Source organism: Phaenicophaeus curvirostris, chromosome 1, assembly GCF_032191515.1.
Source record: "Phaenicophaeus curvirostris isolate KB17595 chromosome 1, BPBGC_Pcur_1.0, whole genome shotgun sequence".
NCBI lineage: Eukaryota > Metazoa > Chordata > Aves > Cuculiformes > Cuculidae > Phaenicophaeus > Phaenicophaeus curvirostris.
Window position 1 is genome coordinate 61,117,658 of NC_091392.1, and position 23,984 is coordinate 61,141,641.

Sequence of the window (23,984 nt, forward strand, 5' to 3'; positions counted from 1 at the left end):
CAGATGAACTTACTCATTTCAAGTATATCCATCTGTTTAAACACACACACATAAACTTCAGGAGTGCTGCACGTCAAGTTTGAAAAAGGAGCACAAGAAAATCATGAACATAAAATCTATAACCACCTCTGAAAATCTCAGACTGATTTCAAGCATACAGGAAAATTACTTATGAAATTGTGCAGGCTAGATTAGAACACATTCTTTACTTTGCAAACATGCTTTTAAAAATATGAAAGATACCGCATATGAAATTCAATATAGTTATTTGCACATAATATAGACAGAATAAAAAAAAAACAAGAAAACTTTTGGTCACCAAAAGTTTGTTTACCTGACAATCATGGTAGGAAGCAAGTGATATCCCAAAATGAAGAATACCAAATGCTATATATTTCTTTAGTTATGTTTTTAAAAATAGAGCCTTTAATAACTAATATTTTAAAAACATTTATCATATTATGCCTTTTAAAATGGCTGGGGTGGGAAGCACCAGTTTAAAAAAAAAAAGTTTCCTTTGGATGCAGGGAAAGGAAAGCATTCTTATTTAAATACTACTATACAGCAGTTTTATAAAGTGCCTATTTGAGGAAACACATCAACAGTGTTTTCCTTGTGCAAAATAGATATTTTTCAGCTCAAATCTTTAGAACATATACACTACCCAGAGTTTGTGTTCATGCTTACCTGCAATTTCAGTAATCCAATAAAACATCTAATTATTTTGCTTGACAAAAATCGTCTACCACCCCCAACTCAGCTTTCAGGGCCTGAGCTAAAAATATGTCGTGTGAAAACTCTGGGTTTCATTTTCTTATTTCCTAATTTTTCTTTCAACTCATATGCCCATTGTGCGTGTTTACTTTTAACTGTAAAAGTCCATTACTGAAGGCCATATGAAATACATTCTCTCCTAGGGAACAGCAAAACCACAGTGTATACCACTAAAAGACACTTAAAAGTTTAAAAAGCAGCATTTAGGATCCATCTAAAGCCTGACAGAGATCTGTCTCCACTTTGAAATGCAAAATGCAAAAGCTCTTGAAATGGCTTTATTATCAGAGAGCAGATATTCAAAGAGTTTTGAAACTTAAAACAAAAGGTGCCTACAAGTTAAAAAGGAAGCTGAAGTAGCCCAAGTTACTGCCACTTTTGGTTTTAGGCTCAGATCCACCCTATAGCCAAGCACAGACATTACAAGAACAGACACTGCATAGACAGAGGAGAAAAACCCCATCAGCCTAAGCCCACCTGTGCTGTAATCACTGCAATGCAGCAGAGCCAGGACAACACAACAGCAGTTACTTCAGTTACAGGTAAGGCTCTAGCTACAGCAGAAAGCAAAGTTAAAATTTGTATACCATCCCTCTCAGTCTCACCTTAAACTGGCTACTAACTGTGTCTCACTGAAATACTAATACTGGATTTAAGCTTTTCAGAGCAAACATCCAGCTGGAGTGCTGAACAGGGCCAGAAGGGAGTACAGGTATTTCTTTGTAAACCACAAGGCTGAAGATCAAAATTTCCAATGAACAAACAAAACCAAGCATGCCAGAACAGCACCAATCCTTCCCCTTAAATTCCTCCTTCCTCCAAGACCACTACTGTTTGGGCAGTCCACAATTTCTTCTGTGTGTAAGAGGAGTTTTCACATCTCCAAGCAGGAGAGGAGAAAATACATACAATGCTTATGAGAACAAATATGAATTACATCTACATCAAGATAACAGATTTAAGTAAATTAAATAAAACACATGTACATTCAAAAGAAAAAGATAAACCAAACAAAATAAGGGAAATATCTGCCCATTTTCGAGAAAAGTAGTCAAAAGTTTATTTGATCTGAATTCTCTCTTGTAGAAAAGGTATTCTGAATGTACCAGTGCATAGCTGGTCTGACCAGCTAGGAAGTTCATGCTGCAAAGGAGTCCTCCTTGGATAAAACGTGTAATCAGGGTCATAGTTCAAGAGACAACTCAGAGATGCCATGTAGATATCTGCAAATCTAGAAAGACGTCTTAGGAAATAAGTTGGATTCTCATCAGTTCTGAACAAGCTTCCAAACTGTGCATTGAAGAAATTCCGGTTCATCTCTCTGTACCACAAAAAAAAAAAAAAACAAAAAAAAAACCCCAAAGAGAATGAAGTGAACATACCTGCACACGACTCTTTACCAACTAGCATCCAAACCTGAAGTGTGCAGTTCCTATAACCTGTCCAATGTGTTATTCTCTTGCCACTGCACTTCAAAGCATTTAAGTGCATCACATAAGAATTTTTTGCACTTCTTATACATATGTAGCCCAGAACTAGCAATCACAGCAGTGAACAGAAGAGCTTCAAATTTCTCCCACTAAAATCAGTGATAAGTTGTTTCTGACTTCAGAAACGTGACACCTCAAGCTCTCCTTTCTAAAGGCCCTAAAATTTTTGCCTTCATCTAAATATTGACATCCACTTGTACCAAAGAGAAAATATATTTTTTTTAAATTATATAAAGATTTAGCTTAATGTACATAAAAAGCTTAAAGACAACTTGGAATTAACTTCTGTTATTAGTCACTGCCAAGTATCATTCCCATTTCAATTCCACATTTCCAGGGAAGGCTGCTGGTGGTACAGCCTTGCCATCTGTGTACTTCACACACCCTGCATTCAGGCATTGCTCCTTCATGATGGAAGGTTTTCAGGAGTTTTAGTCCTATTACTATTTTTGTGATGAGCCCACGGCTAAACCCAGTCTCATACAGAACGCAGATGCTGCACATTCTGTAACGTGCCGTATGTAATCTGAAAAAAGTCATCTAAAAAAAACCTGTAGAAGTGACCTAAGTCTCGATACAGAAACACATTTTTAAATCATGCAGATGTAAAGCTGTGTAATCAATAGCAATAGTGACAGCCAAACAAGAAGGACAAAACTGAGATGAGAAGGAACATTATTTGATGTGATGTTACCCCTTCATGGAGAAAGTAACAAGTGTTCCAAAGAAGAGGAACAGTGAAATGGGGTTCAGACACACAAAGGGCCATCAGGCAGAAGAGCTGTACCAAAGACAGGCAGAATATTGCTTTAAACACAATATTAGAACGTCTGTAACTACCAGGTACTAGAAATGAGGAACCGAGAGAAATTCTGAAGAAACCTGTGGAAAACAACATATAGAACACTTGGCTACCACGAAGCATATTGCAAATTCTTCATCTGCTGTGTCTTACCTCATTTCCTTTCTTTCCTTCTTCCATTCTTCTAAAATCATTTGTGAATCAGGATCACGGTGAACCTGGAATATAAAATACAGGTAACAGGTAACTAAGGATGACCTCGTAAATGAGCCTTTCCATTAATAAACCCTTATTACCTAAGAGGGCAAGAGCATGCTTCAGAGATCAGTGTACAGGAGTTATCCACATGCATTTTAAACAACCAAAAGCAGGAATGAATCCAGGCTGACTAGTGGAGGAAGGGGACAAGATTTTGAGAAAGCTCTTATTAACTAGCCATAAAAATAACTGCATTTACTTCTCTACAGTCAGACTGGTGAACTTCAGACAGAAAGGGCTTGCAACGTCAATGTCCAGCATTTAGAAACCTGGCTGGATCCCTTCTGCTATACAGAGCCGATTACACACACACACACAGAACAAACCTGCATGTGTTCCAGTAATCCTGTCAAGGTTTGCAGCCAGGTCATGGTTTGAATGTACTTCTCTGTATTCATTATTTTAATCTCTGATCGCAATTCTGGAATAATTGCACCAGTGCGCCAGCCGTGCTTCAGGGTCAAATCCTATTTACCAAGAATTACAAAATACAAGTATTAGTCTTAAAAAGAACTACTTATAAGAACTGAAGAATCTAACCACTGGTTATCCCCAAAAGGCACTAATTCAATTGCTTCTTATATATAAGCAGAAATATTAAACAGTGGGACTTAAATGTGACAACAGGCAATAGATTTTAGCCTCAGAGTAAGCTTGAAATCCTACGTTTTTCAAGTGAGAGAGATAAGAACACATAAGCACTACTTCATTCAGTTTAAAACAAATGGTACAAAATTCCACTTGTAGTTGAGACCTCTGCTGCTGTCAAGAGTACCTGGAGGAAAAAGTGTGTTGGGTTCGTGGTATTTAGCTGTACACTCAGCTGACAGAAGGGTCCCATCAGGACCCCCAGATATTCAAGCTCCTCCTGATAAGCACAGGAGGAAGCAGCTACCACCTGTGTTCTCTCCTCCATTGTGCCAGAGAAGAACAGAGCTGCTGCCTCCTTCCTTCAGCTCTCTGCCTTCTGAAGTGCTCAAACTAATTTTTCTTCTTAAAAGCAGATGGGGCAAAAATGCTAACATCTGCTGCTGCTGAAACATGCTAACATAGCTTGGCAGTGAAAGTCATATCCAGGCATTCACACACAATCAGTTACAAAAGAGTTAAGTGATAGTCACTTACTCTAAAGTAACAGTTAAGAGTACACTTGTTGGTAAGGTACTAAGAAAACGCCTGGATAGTGGGACTACAAATCATCGCAAAATCTTGGGAAGAAAGGAAGTTTCCTATTAGAGACAGGAAGATTGCCTCCTGCCATTCAAAACACAAGTTCATTCAGTTCTTATTACTTGATAGTAAATGTCATCCAAATCAGCCACATCCTGTACATTTGGATCCCTGTGTTCACCCTCTGTTACATCTGGCACAATCAGTATCTGGATCAGGAATATAAGCTCACACATTCCTGAGCTCAGTTTGTTATCAAGTTAAATGCTACAAGTCAGGTGGAAAATATGGTCAGCCTTTTACAGCACAGTTTTCTTCTCTGCAAGAAAAGCAATATGGCTTAACTACCATTTCCATTTTTGTTGTATTTAGAAATCTCCTATGAAAGTGTGTTATACTGAATAACTTAGGAGGGAGAGAGGAAAAGTAACAAAAAGCTTTGTCTCTTATCCTGTTTCATGAAAGTAAACTACTTACTGCCAAGTCACTGTAAATGTGATCACCAAAGTAGAGAACCTTAGAGCCTCTCCAGCCAGTAAGCTTCAGAAATTCATACAAGTTACCCTGCAGGAATAATAACACGTTGTAGCGGCACACAATTTGTACCTTCAGAGGCATAAAAAAGGAATTTAGGACTCTCCTGAAAATGTTTTCTTATCAAGAATCTTACGTTTACATTAGCTTACGTTTCATGAATCCCAAATTTTACAGGCAATTTCAGCAACACTACCATTTCAAAAGGCAAGTAAACTGCAGACATACATACCACCAATGAATTTGTACCACTTCATTTGTACCACAATCATTAAAGTAACTCTCTTAAAAAAACTTATCTACTTCTTAGAAGTCTTTATGATATCTAAAGAAGCTTGGGATTCTAGCAAATAGGTATTAAATCTGAACTGAAAGAATTTGCTGAAAACATACCTGTTTGTAAATCTGACCTTTCTGCAGCTTGTGAATTTTGTCCCACAGCAACACTCCCCTTTCATTCACTTTCCGAAACGGTCTAGAACAGCATTATGAACAACTGTTACATAGCTGTAAAAATTCTGCCACTTTTTAGGAAGAAATTAAAATTTTAATATTAAAACTATTCAACTTTCAAAAAGAAAACATGCTCTCCACCATCTGAATGTTTTGTAACAGACAGAAAAAACAAAGCTCCAAAATTTCAGCTTTAGCCAGTGAAATGCACTGTACCTATCTAGTATATCCATGACGTTTATAAGAGAGTTTGAGAACAACTGTTGAGAACTAAGGCAGGGATTCCAGACAGAGGGGAAGAAACAGTGTGAATTGTCTGCCCTTAAGAAGGAGTCAAGACAGAAGAAGTGAAGATGTGTAAAAATCTTGCCCAATACCTCACTGGAACAGGCTGCCCAGGGAAGTGGCTGAGTAAGATGTGTAGGTGTTACACTCAGGGACATGGTTTAGGGGTAGACTTGGCAGTGTTAGGTTTAAAGTTGGACTCAATGTTCTTAAAGGTATTTTCCAATCTAAATGAATCTATGATTTTGTAAGACCGAACAACTGAAGAAGAAGGGAGCAGGACTGTGGTCTAGATGCACAGTAGAGTTCTTTTTAAAATTAAATAGAAAAAGGTAAAGGAAAAAAAAATCCCATCTCCTTCTATTTCACTTTCAATCACAGTGCATATTAAGCAATAGGTCTTTTTCAACTGTAGGAGTAGTGCATACATGTTACAAATGTGTTTACTTAATTGAACAACTACTCTAAATACTCAGCACTCTAAATGTCATGTGTTAATTAAAAAAACAGATGCAATGGAAGATATTTCCAGATAAGGGGTTGATCCTGAAAGGCATCAGTATTTCTCAGGTTTACTAGGAAAGGAACACAATTCATCAACGTACAAGCTAAGATGTTAAAAATAGCTTCTGCGGCCCGGATTTGGTCCAGTGGACCTGAAATAGCTACTAGAACTTTATTTAGTAAGAAACAGTAAATATTTGGACTTTGGAACTGGGTGTTGCTGCATTCTGTAAAAACTTAAAACACAATTCCACCAAACATGATTTGATTTTATATTGCATCCAAATTAAAATATTTCATAACACGCTCTATAGCCTTGTATGGAATAAGCTGCTCAAATCATTCTTTACTGACTAAATACTCACCTTCGCTTATCATTGAAAAAGTTTGGTTTATCAGCCTGTACTATGACCACATCAAAGAGATCCCTCCAGTCCTTGCCAACTATGAACCTCATGCCTTTGTCCCTAAAAAGGACAGAGGGATATTAACAGTGATGTATAACAAAAGTGGAGTTATCTGTGCAATAAAATTAATTACATTTAAGAAACTTAACCTCCCCGTCCTTTAAGGACGTATAGTTGAACAGCAAATAATTGTTCACTTACACAAAACTGCTTGGACTGTTTGTGATGAGAAACATCTTCTTGCCATGGTCAGCCAGCTTTGCTAGCACTGCACGAGTTTGTTCAGCATAGCAGATGTACTTCTCTGTGAAGATTAGGGGAAATACAAGATTAATTGAAAAAGTTTTTCACAAGGATTTTCTCTGCATTCAACCAAGGTTTCAGAACATGAGGTTATACTTAACAAAGGCACCTCAGACAAATGGAAATAACGCTTTCAAGCTCTAAAATTTACAACTTGTAATCTTAAATAAGAAAGCCACAAAGATCATTATGCTAACAGTGAAAAAAAGCTTTGACACATGATCTCATTAGTACTTACCAATATCTGCTTCAATTGCTCTGTACATTATTCCTTTGATGTGGACATCTCTGATTGAGTCCTGTCAGGGAAGCAATGAAGCAATAAAGGACTGAAAAATCTTTTCAAGTATAAAACTCATGCTCGCTGCACAGCAGCAGTAATTTGTTTTTAAAACAATTCCTTTCTCTGAATTACACTTCCAACTTTACAGAAATGCCGTGTGATGTTCATTATGTATATGCCACCACCAGACAAAGAGTAAGCCTGTCCTCCAAGAAACTAACCTCATACATTTGGGAAGTACAAAACTGAGTAGCACAAGGGCTGCTTTACATGACAACTGTGAAAGGCTGCTCAGAAGGGTGAAGTAGGGTGAAAGCCCTGTGCAGAAGCAGAGCTATCACAGATTTCAAATAACCTTTGAAGCAGAACACATTCCTTTCCTCTTGTAAAAAAACAACCCAAAAGCTTTAAGCCAGATAGATTTTAGATTATCACCACTTCCAAATTCCCCGGCTATTTATAAAAGAAATACATTAACAGACGAAAGCAGCTAAATGCTTAAGTACAGTACCCATAAGGAGCTCTGAAGGCATTCAGCAGCTTTCCTGAGCCAACTCTGCACCAGACCGTTTTGCCTGGGACAGTAGCACTGCCATTTTGGTACTCACATGTGTTTATGTCCTAAAAATACTCAAAAAAAAAAAGCAACTATAAAGCTTCCAATATGTAGGTAAAGCTGAGCAGTAGAGAAGTTGCTGACTATGTGACCTCGGACAGAAGGGAAAGCTACTCTGGAGGTCAAATGTTTCTTAAAAACTACCTGATCTACTTAGGAACGTGAGAAATTCCACACTCGGGCACACCACACCTGCTGAAGAACTACACAATTTTAATACTTGTCAACAAGGTACCAGGAAAAGGTTTCACATGGAAAGCTTGCACAGACAAATACCATCAACTTGAGCATGACCTCTTCTCTTCTTAAATAACCATGACATATAATTATCACCTCTGCAGTATATATCCTAAGGAATGAAGATGGTCAAATTACTCTAATCATTATTAATAGATTTTTTTTGGAAGTGGGAGTGAGGAAAACAAGCAAATTGGACACATCAAAAGCAAGAGACAGCTAGCAAAAGCGCAGAGGCAGTATAACTGAAAACTCCAAACTGGAATTCCCTATAGCCTCTTACAATTCATGCTAGTGAGAGAATTGTGTCTTTAATAAAGAAGCTTTATTGACATACAAGAGCTCTTCCACAACTCCCTCATCCACTTCACAAAACTATGAAAATAGCAACAGCCCTAGAATTTAAAACAAATTTCAAATTATTCTGTTTCTTTTCCAAGCTCTGTATTCCATTTACTTATGTTTTTATGGCTGTATGGCAATAATATCTTTATACAAAATGTTGCCTATTTCACTGGAGCTGACAGAAAAGGTTGAAGCTTCCTGAAGCGCTCACAGAGAAGACACGCAAATGTAGAAGTTACCTAAATCTTCAAAGCTAGTACCTTGACATCTTTGTACAGATGAACAGGCTCATAGTCTATGTTGTTTTTCAGAAAATATTCATTCACACAAGAAAGGAGTGTCATTTCTGGCAAGGAAAATATATCCATGAATTGCTTCATTGTATTTCCTTGTGAGCTCTACAAGGGTGGGAAGAAAAAAGAAGATAAAAAAGGTCAAGCATTTCTCAGATTAGAAAACTTTAACTCATTCAGTATAAACACTTCAGCTTAGTTGCAGACATTCAGCTTTTGTCATCACTGTTAACATTGCTACACGTTCTTTTTGAACTAAAACTTTCAATAAAGCAACTCCAAAAGTGTTTGCTTTATTTTAAGAATTAATTATGACTCATAACTCTTAAGAGAAGTATTCTAATTCACAAACACATAAAAGACAGTGCCCAGCTAAAAGTAAAGAGAAGGACTTAGGGGCCTTTGCTGGAAGTCTGCACCTCTGTAAATAAAAGGCACTGGGTATTGAGATGGCAGGTGGAGATTTGGGATTTCTGGGGGGGGTTGATTTGGGGTAGGAGGGTAGGTGGTTGGGTTTTTTTGTTTGGGGTTCTGTAATAAGTAGAATACCGATTAGGACTGCAAAACAATTTACCTCCCTGAAAAAGGATAACAAAAAGCTGTACAAATCTACAATAACTCATGCAGGAACCAAGGAAAAGATTTCTAGTCTGCAAAAGCTGTAACTACGGTTAAGTTTCACAAAAGTAGCGAATCTTATTATATAAAAGCAAATACAAACCAAATATTTCTTAAGAGGAAGAAGGGTAAAGCAACCAGACATCTTTGCTGTAGACAGAACACTGGTTAGGACCTCAGAAACAGAACAGTTGAGGTTCCAAGGAACCTCTGGAGGTCACCTTATTTAACCCCCCTGCTCATGCATGGACACTTAGAGACAGTTGCCCAGGACATTGTCCAAATGACTTTTCAATATCACGAAGAATAGAAACTCCACAACCTCCCTGGACAACCAACACATGGTAGTGCTCAGTCACCCTCACAGAAAAGAATTTCCTGATGTTCAAAGGAAACCTCCTATGTTTCAGTTTGCATCCACGGCCTCTCTCCTGTCACTGTCCTTTCCAATGCCAAAGAAAGCACAGATCTGTGGGAACCAAGGTATTCCACAGGGAATGCCAGGCCAATATTCAGAACTGCTGCAGAGACCAGATTTTGGAATTCTAAATTCAGCTCTTTAAAATAAGAATAAATGTGACAACAACAAAATACTCCACAATAAAAAGAAGGGTCTCTTGTGTCAACACAGAATTAACACCCATAAGGAAAAGAAGTAAAGTAAATCTGGTTTTGACTAAAAAGACAGCACCATTCTTCATTTGGGAAAGAGAAAGGAACCTGCCACAAAGAAGATCAACTTTCCCAATAAAGTCAAATCTTGAATTGCAACCTTTAAAGTCTTATCTTTTATCATTCATCTTTTGCCAAATCCTCTCTCTGTCACTATGCCACCTTGTAAGCAAGAGATGCCTCCATACATTTACTTGCTGCTACACCAGCTAACCCATTAGACCACCTGGCAGAATAAGGCACCAGATATAGTTCACTTCCCAGCCTTTATCAGATTTGCTCTGCAACACTGAGCAAGTCACATGACTTTTTTTTTGGTTGGGTTTTTTTTTTATGTTCCACTTCTGTCTGTATAACTGGGCAAGGAAACAGTGAAAGAATAAATCATAGCAAGTGGAAGAAAGAAAATATATTTGTCACTTTAGAGGGCAAACTTCACAGCTAGCACTGTAAGTCAATCATGTATTGAGAAAATATAACTGCTAGCAAGAACAACATGCAAACACTACTACCCCCACCCAAAAAAATAAAATCACTTTTTAAGATTAGTTTGTGGGTTTACCTTTCCATAAAAGTCACTCATTTGTTCTAAAGGAACATGGGAACCATCATACATTGCAATGACTTCTTCATCTGGGACAACACTGAGGCCTCTGGAAAACAACTTCAGCTTTAGTTCAAAAGTCAGATTAAAATTTTCAAGTAATTACCAAATGAAAGTCTGACAGATCAACACTTAGATCTGCAGCTTACTAAAATATTAATAATGTCATAGGAACACTTTGGTCTGTAAATTAAAACAGCATCCTTCCTTAGAGAGCAAGTAACATTTTAACAGGCTGACGCACAGAGAACACATCCCATTTTAAGTCCTTTTTACTTTCTTACAGAAAAAGAACAAATTAGTCTCCATTGAAACTATGCCTCAAGGGTTTATAAGAAGTAGTTACAGCTTCCAGTTTCTTAACAAAAAGTAATTCTTCATTCTGTTTCATAGAGCACTGATGATGTGATAGTGTTTAAACCAGATTACTCTGCAGCATGACCTTGAAAATCGAAAGGAACGACAGACATACGCAACACTTTTAACTAAATGAGAATTTATTTTAAACTGTATCAACAGTTCAGTTTCCCAAAATTTAAGATTACTTGAAAGATTGTTGACAAGTAATTAAACAAATGGAGAAGGAGAAGACATCACCTCTCTCCAGCGTTAATCAAGAGATTAAAGGTTTTGGTTTGGTTTTGAATGTTTACAGTATCCAGCATCTTGGTCTAAAGCATCTAGAACACTGCAAGCATCCAAACCTCCTCACTAGAGGGGACAGAAGTGTTGAGGTTTTGCTTACAAATAAAGAACAGATCATTTGGTCCCTTTTTTTCCAAGCCTACTTATGTTTTTTTGCAGCCTTGTAAGACAGTTGATTTCAGTGCCTCCCTTTCTTGGTCTTACCCAGAAGGGTTGTGAGGCATTAAAAAAGTAATCGATTAATTAATAAGTCCAGTATTTTCAGTGTTTAGCATCCACACCAGCTTTGCAGTAGAAGAGCATGATACATGAACTTCCTCGCTGCTGATCTGGTAGCAGAGTCTCACGTTAACTAGCTGTGATTCTCAACGCTACATGGGCTTGTACAGACCTCCATGCTACTGCTGGTAGGATTCCAGCATTGAAGTTAATACTGTGCACAAACAGGGTAGATAATAATTTGGTTTTGTAACACACGGAGTTCAACATCACCCACTTCACAGCAGTAACACAAAGAAATGTAACCAAAATGGTAAACATCTATCAAATAACATGATCAGCATTGAGAATAACTGACTCATCTTCTAGTCTACAGACAGCTATGCCAAGTGGTATCCGAACAGTGCTAAAGAAAATGCTTGTGGATCAGGAGCTACTTAAGCACAAATAAAGAGAGGACAAAAATCATAAGTGAAATCCACAGAGGAGACAACAACTGTGTAGACAAAGCTGTAGATTAATTTTACCAGAATAACCATAGTCTTGACACAATTCATAGTTTAGCTGTGTAACTACAAAGTCTATTTTATTCTACTAACAGCATGGACCTATGGCACTAAAATCATCACAGTTTACCTACAACAGCGCTCCTACTGCTGCTCTTAGGGACACACATTGTTAGAGGGATCCCAGAACTGCTTACACCTCTCAGAGCAAATTAGGTTGTATGCTTGGGCATGTCCTGCTGCCTTCAGTGATATAAGGGATCTACAGACTAACGGAATGCATGGAAGGTTAAAACTAAGAACTGCAGATATGCAGCAACTGACAGCAAAGCTCAGTGCTGTTATAGAAAAGTAATCTTATTTTAAACAAAATTAAGAGTAAGTATTGAGTGAAATGGTAGCTTTCACTCCCTCCCACACACACACTCACATGTACCAAGAAGTGTCGCCTAGCAGTCTGTCCAGTACTACTTTTGGTGACATGGAGTACAAGGGACACCAGCGCTTCTTCAACAAAGAGTTTTCTTGATCGGTTATCATGTGCTGGCCTTGAACGTGACTTTTGTACTAGGAGTTAACAGCAACTGTGATCTTCTGCCTCTTCATTTTGCCCCACTGCGAGTCATAAAGCAACACTGGCAATGGACTCACTACCCATTCGTCTCCTCACATAGAGCACTACACAGTTCAAGTCACACCACTGCTCTTCCTGCCATCATCTCTCAAAGCCTTCAGCTTCTTTTTTGTTACCCCCACCTCCATACAGGTGTTTGGAGAAACAGCATGCAGGTGCGCCAATATCTTCATGACAGAGACTGCCAATTTTACATCAATTCAGTAAACTCAAAAGTGTCGGGCAGACACAAAGCAGGTGTGCTCTGTTCTGCAAGTATGATGTAGTTGACATGTCTGAACTTAAAACCTCTGTGCAAACACAGCAAGTGTCTCTACAACCACACCAAAGTCATAACAGGCACTCTGCAACAATTATTGACATAGAAAGCATCAGCGGAGAAGTCGTCAGTGTATTTTTAGACGTCTTTCAGCACAATTTAACAGCCGGAAACAAAGTGAGTCAGCACTATGTGACCAACCAGCTTGCCAACTTCCCCAGTTCAGAACTGGGGAATCAGCTGTACTCTATCAGTCAGTAAATGTGTGCATGTGTCTGCATGTACACAGAGATGCAAAGAAACCTCTTTCCAGTAAGACTGCAACGTTCATTCATTTCTGTGCTCTTCAGCGCACTGCACCTGACATGAGCCTAAGATGTACACTAATAAATGTAACTAAGAGATTCAAAAAACAAGAATAGACATTTTTATTATAAGCAGGAAATAATTTTACCTACCTGTAAACTGTTCCCAGCTGAATATAATGAAAAGCATCAATCTTCATTAATAATGCCTTCCAGGAGAAGGGAAAAAATAACAATTTTTATTACATCAACTATTTGACATGAAATTATAAAAATCAACACAATTTTGTCTACAATCTTTCCATCTCTAGAGCACCTAAGTACCTTTACTTCAACTTCTTCCATAAAATATTTTTATCAATGACTTCTACCTAGGACTTGACAAACCACTAAGGAAACATTGTCCAGTGACCTGAGCTAAGTCATGAAGAAAGAGCTTTTCCTACTGGCAGATGTCTGCTTAGGTTTATCCTGTTGCGTTCTAAGTTGTCTTCCTCCCCTTGCCCACCATAAGAACAAAACACCCATAACATTTTACACTTAAGAAATTAAGCTTACTATGAAAGAGAGAAACATGAAACAAAATCCTTACATATCAATGCCGAGTGAAGAGTTGGAAAATTTAAAAGCTCTGATTTTTTTCTTTTACTAGGTTCTCAGCCCTACTTAACTCATCACAAAGTTATTTATACATACCCGGTGCACATCATAATGAAGTCCTCGGATTGCAAAGTTGGGATCGTAATCGTATTTTCTTATTTCTGCAGGATACTAAGGAAGGAGAACAATTATTGTATTTTAAATCCATTACAAAAACAAACTGAAAAATGTTTCTGCAGAATTTTAAAAGCCTAAGTTTTAGTGCTTTCATTAGACTCACTAGAGGCTTTTTGATAGGTTGCTGAGATTTGCAGGAATATACATACAGTGCAGGACAAGACAAATGTTTTTTGCCAAAATCCAAAGTCACTGTTTTAAATCTAAATCAAGCACAGCATACAAAGATGGACAGTCAGGTACTCTGTAGTGATCATCTTTGAACTAGCCTCTCATTCAAAGAATTATTTTAATATATGTACCTTTGAAAACAAACTGAATTTTATTAACTTCCTAAAATCCGATAGCCGAGTTACCTTCTAGCTAGAAACCCAAGAACATGGCCTGATTTTCCTGACCTTTACTGCTCATTTCTACTGAAAGAAAAAGCAACACATCATCAATACTAACAGGGGCAAAAAAATCTTGGGAATTTTCAAAACGCAGAAGCAGCAGAGCTATCTATTTTAATTCCCTCAGTACAGATTATATCCCTGATTTTAAATTGTCAAGCTTGAAACGTAGGCCTCAGAGGTGTTTAAAGATCTGGTGTACTGCAAATAAACACAGATGGGGGCGAAGGGGAAGGCGGCCTGAATAGGGACTTTCCTCAGGGTACAGTGTGTCACAAAGATCAGATCCTGAAACCAAGTTTTGCATTGAACACCATCAGGGTGAGTCACTTCAGGAGAACATGACAGCATTTTGTAACACCTTGTTGTTTAGAGATGCACATGAATTGAATGCCTGTGCAAAGTACTATTTCCTCATGTTCTTTATAGATGTCATAGGTAGTTCGCATCACCTGTTATAGAGTTTTCTAATATTTTCCAGTACAAGCCCGCTTTCAGGAACAATTGTAATTTTGTCCTGCTTTAAGAACAGGTTAACTATAAAAAAAGTATATACGTTAGGTGCTTGCCTTGGGCTAAGGGGTTTGTTCATTTCGTTCAAAAGGTAAAACGCTTCAGTCATTTCTGACAAGGTTTGAGAAAACTATGACTTCTTCGATTAACCAACTAAAAGGTAAGCCTACATTTCCCTCCCACAGGCTAAAACAGTCTTGGAACTTGACATATGCATCTTAGGGACATTCGCCAGCTTCTCTACAACGGTCTCCAAACACCTATGGCTAATCAACAAGCCTTCATGGAAAAAAAAAACAAGAGATTATGCAGCTTCAACAGACGCCCTAGCTACCTTTTACAAAAAGAAGCCATAATTTCTCCATACAGCTTTTATCAGTGCTGAAGAGGACTTGCTCTGCAACTGCTGTAGATTGTGCTCATGCTGAGTGCAGGCATCTCCAGTTAAAGAAAATAGTCTTTTCTCCTAACTTCTAAACTATTATCCTTATCACCACTTCCAGAAAACAAGAGGGAGGCTTTCTGAATAAAGAACCGCATCAAAAGCCTACAGATGCATTGGGAAGATATACACATTTAGCAATGGAACATGAAGCAGAAAAGCTGACAAGGAAAAACATCTAGGAATATTACAGAATGTGATTAATTAAAAACTACAGTGTACTGCACATGTCCCAGAGCAGCCACACCAAGCATGAACCAGGGCAAATGTCTGTACGCTTGACCTTCCTACTTCAATTTCTTTTACTAGAAGGCTGTCTTTTTGCATGTGTGTCAGTTCCTATGAGAAAAAAACTGAGCCTACCTTGGCACACAAATCAAAGCTTCCTTACAAGCCAAACAAAATAAAACATGATAGAAACTGCACTGTTTGCTTACCCTACTCTTAACAGGGATACATATATCTGGACTGAAACAGCAGTCCAGATAAGGTGGCACAAGGCCTGTACATTAGGAAAGAAATAAACCCAGGAGCAAGAGGTTATATTCAACACCTGCTGCCACCTCCAAGGTAAGCACTAAATTGATGTTTATTCTCCTGAACACACTTCAAAATTCCTTGCTTCCTACACCGCATTTTGCAATTTCTGATTGTCTTACACTGCCATGAGTAAAACCGGACACCTTTTAGGTTTACTAGGACAGTCATAATGGGCAATGCTATCTACAAGTTTTTTCACAGAATCAACCTTTTGCCCCAGGTCAACAACAGAATGAGGAGCATTATGGTAATGAGGTATAAATTTAGGCTTCTTCCTAGCAACTTCTGGTCTTTGTACTGTGGCAACTCAGCAAGTTTTTAAGTCCAATTTTCTAAAGTTAACAGCAAGAAAAACAGTAACAGTATAAGCAGCTACAGAGACAGCATTAATAAAAAATGTTGTCCCTCAATAAATTCCAACAGGAGATAATATATTTCAATAAGCTGCCTCAAAAACTAATTACAATTTCAATTACTAGAACTCAAAATATTTTAATCAAGACAAACTGGAAGGTTATTATTACTGGAATTCATTCAAATAGTAAAGACAGTACTGTTTGAATTTTTGCTACAAGAATTAATCTTGACTCCTACAGCAACACTGGTTTTCAAGAACCACATAGCTTTAATAAAGTGTATTTACACATCCTAGAGAAATCGCTGCCAAGATATGCCAAAATCTTAGAGGAATCAAGTTGTGTATGCTTGTAGCACCCATGAAGTTTTGCTTGTTCTTCTAGGGATATTTATAGATGTTTATATATAGCTTCTAACCTTTAGATTCAAATATGAAAGCAGATGAACACCACTCATTCAAATTTAGGTTGTGTAAAATACACAAGCAGTTTTATTAACTGGGTTACTCTAAGTACTTTATGTCTTTTATTTTCCTGCAAGTTCTACAGTTCAATGAACTTTGCCTCTTTCAGTCCATGTTTTCTTCAAACTTTTTTTCTGCAATACCTTCAGTTTCCCAAGTCACTCCACCACTTCCTGACATACCGTAACTTCTCCCATTCCCAAAAAAACAGCTCTGAGTTGCTTGGATGTCAACTGGTCACCAATGCAAACATGCTGATTCGTGAGGCAACAGAGCAATGTCCATCTCAGGGGACTACTGAGCTGGACACTTACTTGGGTCTCTCTTGTATCAAAAGCCTCTGATTAAAGTGTCACTGCATACGCTGCCCCTTCAGCCAACTCAGCTGAAACACTGGCCACGTATAGAGCACCTCGCCAGCACACAGTGCAATCAAAGACCTCATATAAAGCCGGGCTAAAAATATTGCTAAATATGTTGCTGCACTCACGTAACAGAGTTAACAGTTATTTTTAAGCTTCTTATCTATTAGGGTGACCCCAATAACTGACAATCAGGAAAAAAACCAAACAAAACCAAACATGCTGCTACCACCACTAAATAAAAAAAATAAATAAAACTCTGTTCCTTAATAGCTGTCAGACTATGTGCTGCTTAGACCTGCAGCAGAGAATAAACCGTCATTCATATGTAGCTATGGTACAAAACGTGTTATAAGGGAGCCAAGCTTGCACTAAGGCACAAAAAGATGAGTTGCACCCCTCTCAGTTAGAAATTATTTACTACACTCTTTATTCATAAGCTTATTGTTATTTCATAAATTTTACTTACCCGATGCTCATTAACAAGAAGATCTCGAGCAGCATTGAAGATCAGCGTGTGCAGATGTTTAGAATAAAAGACCAACGTGTAGTCATAATCAAACCCATAAATTTCTATGTCCGACAGGCTCATTTCATTGTTTGAAAAAATAGCATCTGGATTCAGCATGTTACTCATAATTGAGGGAACCAACTCTGGGAACAGAGGAGAAAGAAAAAAAAAGAAGTTACACCAGCCTTACAGTTTCATTTAAATAAATATATAGAAATCCATTAGCAATTTCTAAGTATGGCTAAATAATGATGGAAACTATCAAACTAATTCACACTAGGCAGCTAATCCTTAACAATATGATGCTATTGAAGACAGTGTCCTTAGTTTGTCTTGGTGACCCATAGTTTTTATTTAAAGCTCACTTTTCTCTGTAAACTAGGAGAGAAAATTAATTTAAGCATCTTGCTCAGAGAAGTTCAGACTCAATTTTTTGCTGTCAATGCATTTCTGTTAACATATTTATTACTGCTTTTGAAAATAAAGTTTGAAGTTCAAGGAGGATGGTATTATAATAAAAATTAGGAGCCTCATCTTCCCTTTCCATTATTTGGTCTAGCTCCTTCCCCAGAAGCAGAACTGACATTGTTTTAATGTGACAGTGCTTTAATTTAATTTGCTTCACCTTTTTGCGGTTACATCACTCAATTTTTAACTCAAACAAGTAAAGCTGAAGTGATTGCTATACTTTCCAAATAAGTATATACAAGTTATATACACAGTGCTACACTTAACCTTCTAGTGAGTCAGGAAACCAAAAATATTTTGCTTATTCTCTACACACACGTACCAAGTGCACGTAAATCACTTCCATCTTTAACGGTGTACTTCTCTTGATGTTTGTTACGTACATGGAGAAGTTAAGACCACTCACAGAGTTACTTAATGTGAAGTGACTTTAGCACCAACATCAACATCAATATTAAGGATGTTTATATTTCTTGCTTAGAAAACCTGGAAGATCAATATTAGTAGGCTAAATGCTATCCTCCTGGAAGCATAAAACATGAGCATGTTTTCCTTCCTCTCCTTCCCATATACTATCTTTATAATCCAGCCTTCCTTACTAGTGGAAAAAAAAAGGGAACTTTCATCTTAAATCTGTACTTGGAAGGATGAGCTTAAAGGGAATACACTTCGTTTGGTTACATTCTACGTATAAGTTCAGAAGGAATTGGTCAAGCTTTCCTCAACATCTTCAGCTCTGAGGACAGATAACACTACATGCTCCACCATGGGAGGAAGCCATCTCAACAAGGCAGGTAGGTGTGGGGACTTCAGATCTGTTAGACAGCATTCCGTTTTGAAAACTCTGGCCAACTCATAGGAAGGGAAATAACATTTCTTTTGGAAAAGCAATGCCTCATACCACTTCACAGTTGATGGGCAGACACAATAAGAAACATACATGGATGCCCAATAACAGATGGTAATCTGGAACCGTTCAACTTTATCAGATGCAGATACCCAAGTCTCTTAATTTTTGAGAGAGACAGAGCAGCAGCTCAGTTTTATTCCAATTTTCAAATAGAAGTCCAGCATCTCTTTCACCAAATAAGATTCCTGGGAGTTCCCCATGTTTAAGCTGACTTGAAAAGCTATACCTTTCATTTCAGGGGATTTAACAACATAAGCCTCAACCAAAACATCAGCTCCTACTACCTCCAGTCATTGCTTATAGTAATACAGGAGATAAACGTAATGCTTAGTTGAAATAACAAAATAATCAAATGTAATTTGACGTGCTCCTATTAAAGGAAATACTTGTATTCTATAAAAAGGGCCATGAATCATTTAGTTAACTTGAAGCCATAACCACAGGTGTGAGTGAACTTCCAAAATCACGTTACAACACCCATTTCTGTATTTTAGTTGAAATAATTTTTCAAACGTCAATTGTGCATGTTGGTGACTCACCATTTGTTTTAAAAATAAGGGTATTTATATACCTAGTTATAAAGATATTTCAGAGAAAAATAAAAAAAAGCTTGACTAGCGCCTGCCTGGAAACAGACAGTATAAACCCTTTGTTGCTATTAGACATTCTGGCTGGCAGACAGCATCCCAAGTGCTATAAACCTTGGGTCAAAAATCAGGACAGCTTTGTCATCCTAATGCTGTAACTAAGTGAAACATTACATACTTGAAACCATTGGGCGATTTGAAACCATAATATTCCAAATTATTCTGGAATCACTTGCCTCATCTTTTGCCAACCCATGCCCATTTATTTTCTCTTAACACTAAACTACTCTCTAACCTCAGCTCTGAAACATTACTTGGGTGTGGTTTAGAATAAGAAAACACTCATTTCAAAGACAGGAAAAGAAATAAAGATTTAAAATAAAAGGCATTTCCTCTCTCCTCCTTATCCCACTCTCCAAAGTCCAGACTATGCTTCTAAGATCTCCAACATGGCATATTTCATTTGTGAAACGCTGACACTATTTCACGTTTGCAAATGGTATGTTTGCACCCAGCACAGTGAAACCCCTGTTCACGCACAGTATCTCACATGTAGGATAAACCAATACTTTTTGGGTTTTCTTAAAGAGCAAAACAGGCAAGACTAGAGCATTATCCATTGCCACTATAGGATAAGCTTTCCTACTTGATATTGTGAAACATGTGCTGCCTCTTTCTCTTTCCGTTCTCTAAAAGATCAAATATTCAAGCACTTTGGTAACACTATTCCCATCAGAGCAAAGGCAAAAGCAAGCAAGCTTCAAGCAAGTATTTGGCCCTTAACTTTCTGCCTAGCTGGGCTGAAGAACAGAGCTTCCCAGAGTCAAGAATGTAGCATTAGGATTTTACCCTGGCTTTGACACTTCACTGTATTTTAACAGCAACACAGGCAAAATGAACAAAAATCACCTAAAACTCTTGCAATATTTTAACTCTTGGGAAGAACAGCCTGTTGCAGAAAGCCTCTCCAATAGAGCACCAAATTCCTGTTTTTCATGGGTTTTAACTTTTCTCCACACACCTCTAAAGCCCAACACTTCACCTCGCCCAAGCTATGTCGTACAAAAAGACTTCTCCTCCAGCACATTTCCCGACAGCTACTGCCCCGGTGGGTCGGATGGGTGCTGGTCTGGATGGGTGCTGGTCTGACAGGCTCACACCCCCTTCACATCAAGGAAAAAGGGGCAGCCACCCCCGCCACCGCATAGCCCTGGGTGTCCAGCCCTGGGAAAGGGCTGGAGACCTCCAGAAGAGTGACACTGTGTAGTCCCCAGGTGTCCAGCCCTAGGAGAGCCCTGGAGACCTCCAGAAGGGTGGGTGACACTGCAGGGCCACTGGGTGCCCAGCCCTCATCACCAACCAAGGTGACGGCAGTCTGACCCACACTCCCCGCCTGACCCTGGGAGAGCCCTGCAGACCTCCAGAAGGGCAACATGCATGGTCCCCGGGTGTCCAGCCCCAGCAGAGCACTGGAGACCTCCAGAAGATGACACTGTGTGGCCCTCAGGTGTCCAGCCGTGGGAGAGCACTGGAAACCTCCCAAAGCTGACACTGTGTGGTCCTCGGGTGTCCAGCCTAGGGAAAACGCTGGAGACCTCCAGAAGGGTGGGTGAAACTCCATGACCATCGGGTGTCCAGAACCTATCAAGGTGATCACAGACTGACCCACACTCCCAACCTGACCCTGGGAGAGCACTGGAGATCTCCAGAAGGGTGACACTGCATGGTCCCTGGGTGTCCAGCCCTGGGAGAGCACTGGAGACCTCCAGAAGAGTGACACTGTGTTGTCCCTGGGTGTCCAGCCCTGGAAGAATACTGGAGACCTCCAGAAAGGTGACACTGTGTGGCCCCCAGGTGTCCAGCCCTGGGAGAGCCCTGGAGACCTCCAGAAGGGTGGGTGACACTCCATGACCCTCGGGTGTCCAGCACCTCAGCCCCTACCAAGGTGACCAGAGACTGACCCACACTCCCAGCCTGACCCTGGGAGAGCCCTGCAGACCTCCAGAAGGGTGACATGTATGGTCCCCAGGTGTCCAGCCTGACCCTGGGAGAGCACTGGAGACCTCCCAAAGCTGACACTGTGTGGTCCCCGAGAATCAAATCCTGGGAGAGCATTGGAGACCTCCAGAAGGGTGGGTGGAACTCCATGACCACCGGGTGTCCAGCCCCTATCAAGGTGACCATAGACTGACCCACACTCCCTGCCTGACCCTGGGAGGGCACTATAGATCTCCAGAAGGGTGACACTGCATGGTCCCTGGGTGTCCAGCCCTGGGAGAGCACTGGAGACCTCCAGAAGGGTGACATTGCATAGCTCCAAGGTGTCCAGCCCTGGAAGAATACTGGAGACCTCCAGAAAGGTGACACCGTGTGGCCCCCAGGTGTCCAGCCCTGGGAGAGCCCTGGAGACCTCCAGAAGGGTGGGTGACACTCCATGACCCTCGGGTGTCCAGCACCTCAGCCCCTACCAAGGTGACCAGAGACTGACCCACACTCCCAGCCTGACCCTGGGAGAGCCCTGCAGACCTCCAGAAGGGTGACATGTATGGTCCCCAGGTGTCCAGCCTGACCCTGGGAGAGCACTGGAGACCTCCCAAAGCTGACACTGTGTGGTCCCCGAGAATCAAACCCTGGGAGAGCATTGGAGACCTCCAGAAGGGTGGGTGGAACTCCTTGACCACCGGGTGTCCAGCCCCTATCAAGGTGACCATAGACTGACCCACACTCCCTGCCTGACCCTGGGAGGGCACTATAGATCTCCAGAAGGGTGACACTGCATGGTCCCTGGGTGTCCAGCCCTGGGAGAGCACTGGAGACCTCCAGAAAGGTGGGTTACACTCCATGACCGCCGAGTGTCCATCACCTCAGCCCCTATCAAGGTGATCAGAGACTGACCCACACTCCCAGCCTGACCCTGGGAGAGCCCTGCAGACCTCCCAGAGGCGACACGCACGGTCCCTGGCTGTCCAGCCCCGGGCGAGCCCCGCAGACAACCCCCCGAGAGCGACCCTGCGCGCCCCGACCCGCAACGGCGGCGGCTGGAGGCGGACGAGGGCGATGCCCGGCGCCGCTCACCCTTGGTGACTCTCTTGGCCTCCCTGTAGCGCGACCAGAGGTGGGTCCTCATGCCGGGGGGCGGCCGCCGCGGGGCCGCGGTGCAGAAGGGCGCGGGCAGAGCCCCGCAGCGCCGCCCGCCCGCCCGCAGGCTCCGCGCCGCCACCGCCATCCTCGCGCCGCGGCCGCCGCCGCCTGAAGTCACTTCCTCGGGCCCCGCCCCCGCCGGCCCCGCCCGGCCCGAGACCTCAGGCTCGCAGGCGCCGCAGTATCGAGAGTTTTGACTCTTGCGAAGCTCGTTGTAACGTTAAAATTATCCTCGGGACGGGACAGGAGAGACATAAGCTAGCTGGGAGAATTTATCCGTATGTACACAAGTGGGAAATGTGTCCCAGCCCTCGTCTCGCTGCACACGGCTGGCGGAGCTCGCTCCTGCTGTTGCCCAGGAGTGATAAAGGGCACTTGCTTGCTAAACCTGGCTAAGACTCGGTTTTGAGTTTATTTACCAGCATTTATCGAACGGTTGGAGCACCTCCCATATGAGGACAGGCTGAGAGAGTTGGGGTTGTTCAGCCTGGAGAAGAGAAGGCTCCGAGGAGACCTTATAGCGACCTTCCAGTGCCTGAAGGGGCTACAGGAAAGCTGGGGAGGGGCTTGTGGTGATAGGACAAGAGGCAATGGGTACAAACTGGAGAGAGGCAGATTTAGACTAGACATGAGGAGGACTTTCTTCACTCTGAGAGTGGTGAGGCAGTGGCACAGGTTGCCCAGGGAAGCTGTGGCTGCCCCATCCCTGGAGGTGTTCAAGGGCTGGTTGGATGGGGCCTTGGGCAGCCTGGACTAGTAGGACATGTCCCTATCCATGGCAGGGGGGTTGGAACTGGATGGGCTTTAAGGTCCCTTCCGACCCAAACCATTCTATGATTCTATTTTCAGTATCACCACAGTGCTGCATTATGGAGGGCACAGGGAGCCTGGCTGGTTGCCTTCACCGAGAATCATAGAATCACCAGGTTGGAAAAGACCCATTGGATCATCGAGTCCAACCATGCCACTCAGCAGCTCATCCACCCTTTCTTTAAACACCTCCAGGGAAAGTGACTCAACCACCTCCCTGGGCAGCCTGTTCCAGTGCCCAATGACCCTTTCTGTGAAAAATTTTATCCTAATGTCCAGCCTGAACCTCCCCTGGCAGAGTTTGAGGCCATTCCCTCTCATCCTGTCCCCTGTCACTTAGGAGAAGAGACCAGCACCCTCCTCTCCGCAACCTCCTTTCAGCTAATTGTAGAAAGCAATGAGGTCTGCCCTCAGCCTCCTCCAGGCTAAACAACCCCAGCTCTCTCAGCTGCTCCTCATAAGGCCTGTTCTCCAGCCCCTTCACCAGCTTTGTTG

General features: G+C 41.0%; 1 protein-coding gene across 1 annotated transcript; it reads right to left on the minus strand.

Moving 5' to 3' along the window:
- Window positions 1-1,809: 1,809 nt before the first annotated feature.
- NT5DC3 (5'-nucleotidase domain containing 3) lies at window positions 1,810-22,797 on the minus strand. Its single transcript, XM_069859485.1, has 14 exons — window positions 22,614-22,797; window positions 17,532-17,716; window positions 13,913-13,987; window positions 13,370-13,425; window positions 10,607-10,697; window positions 8,722-8,859; window positions 7,219-7,279; window positions 6,879-6,981; window positions 6,636-6,737; window positions 5,422-5,503; window positions 4,972-5,058; window positions 3,651-3,791; window positions 3,220-3,284; window positions 1,810-2,095 (listed from the first exon to the last, which is right to left on the minus strand). The coding sequence occupies exons 1-14, from the start codon at window positions 22,762-22,764 to the stop codon at window positions 1,834-1,836; spliced, it is 1,599 nt and encodes a 532-aa protein (XP_069715586.1). The 5' UTR covers window positions 22,765-22,797; the 3' UTR covers window positions 1,810-1,833.
- Between the last annotated feature and the right edge of the window lie 1,187 nt (window positions 22,798-23,984).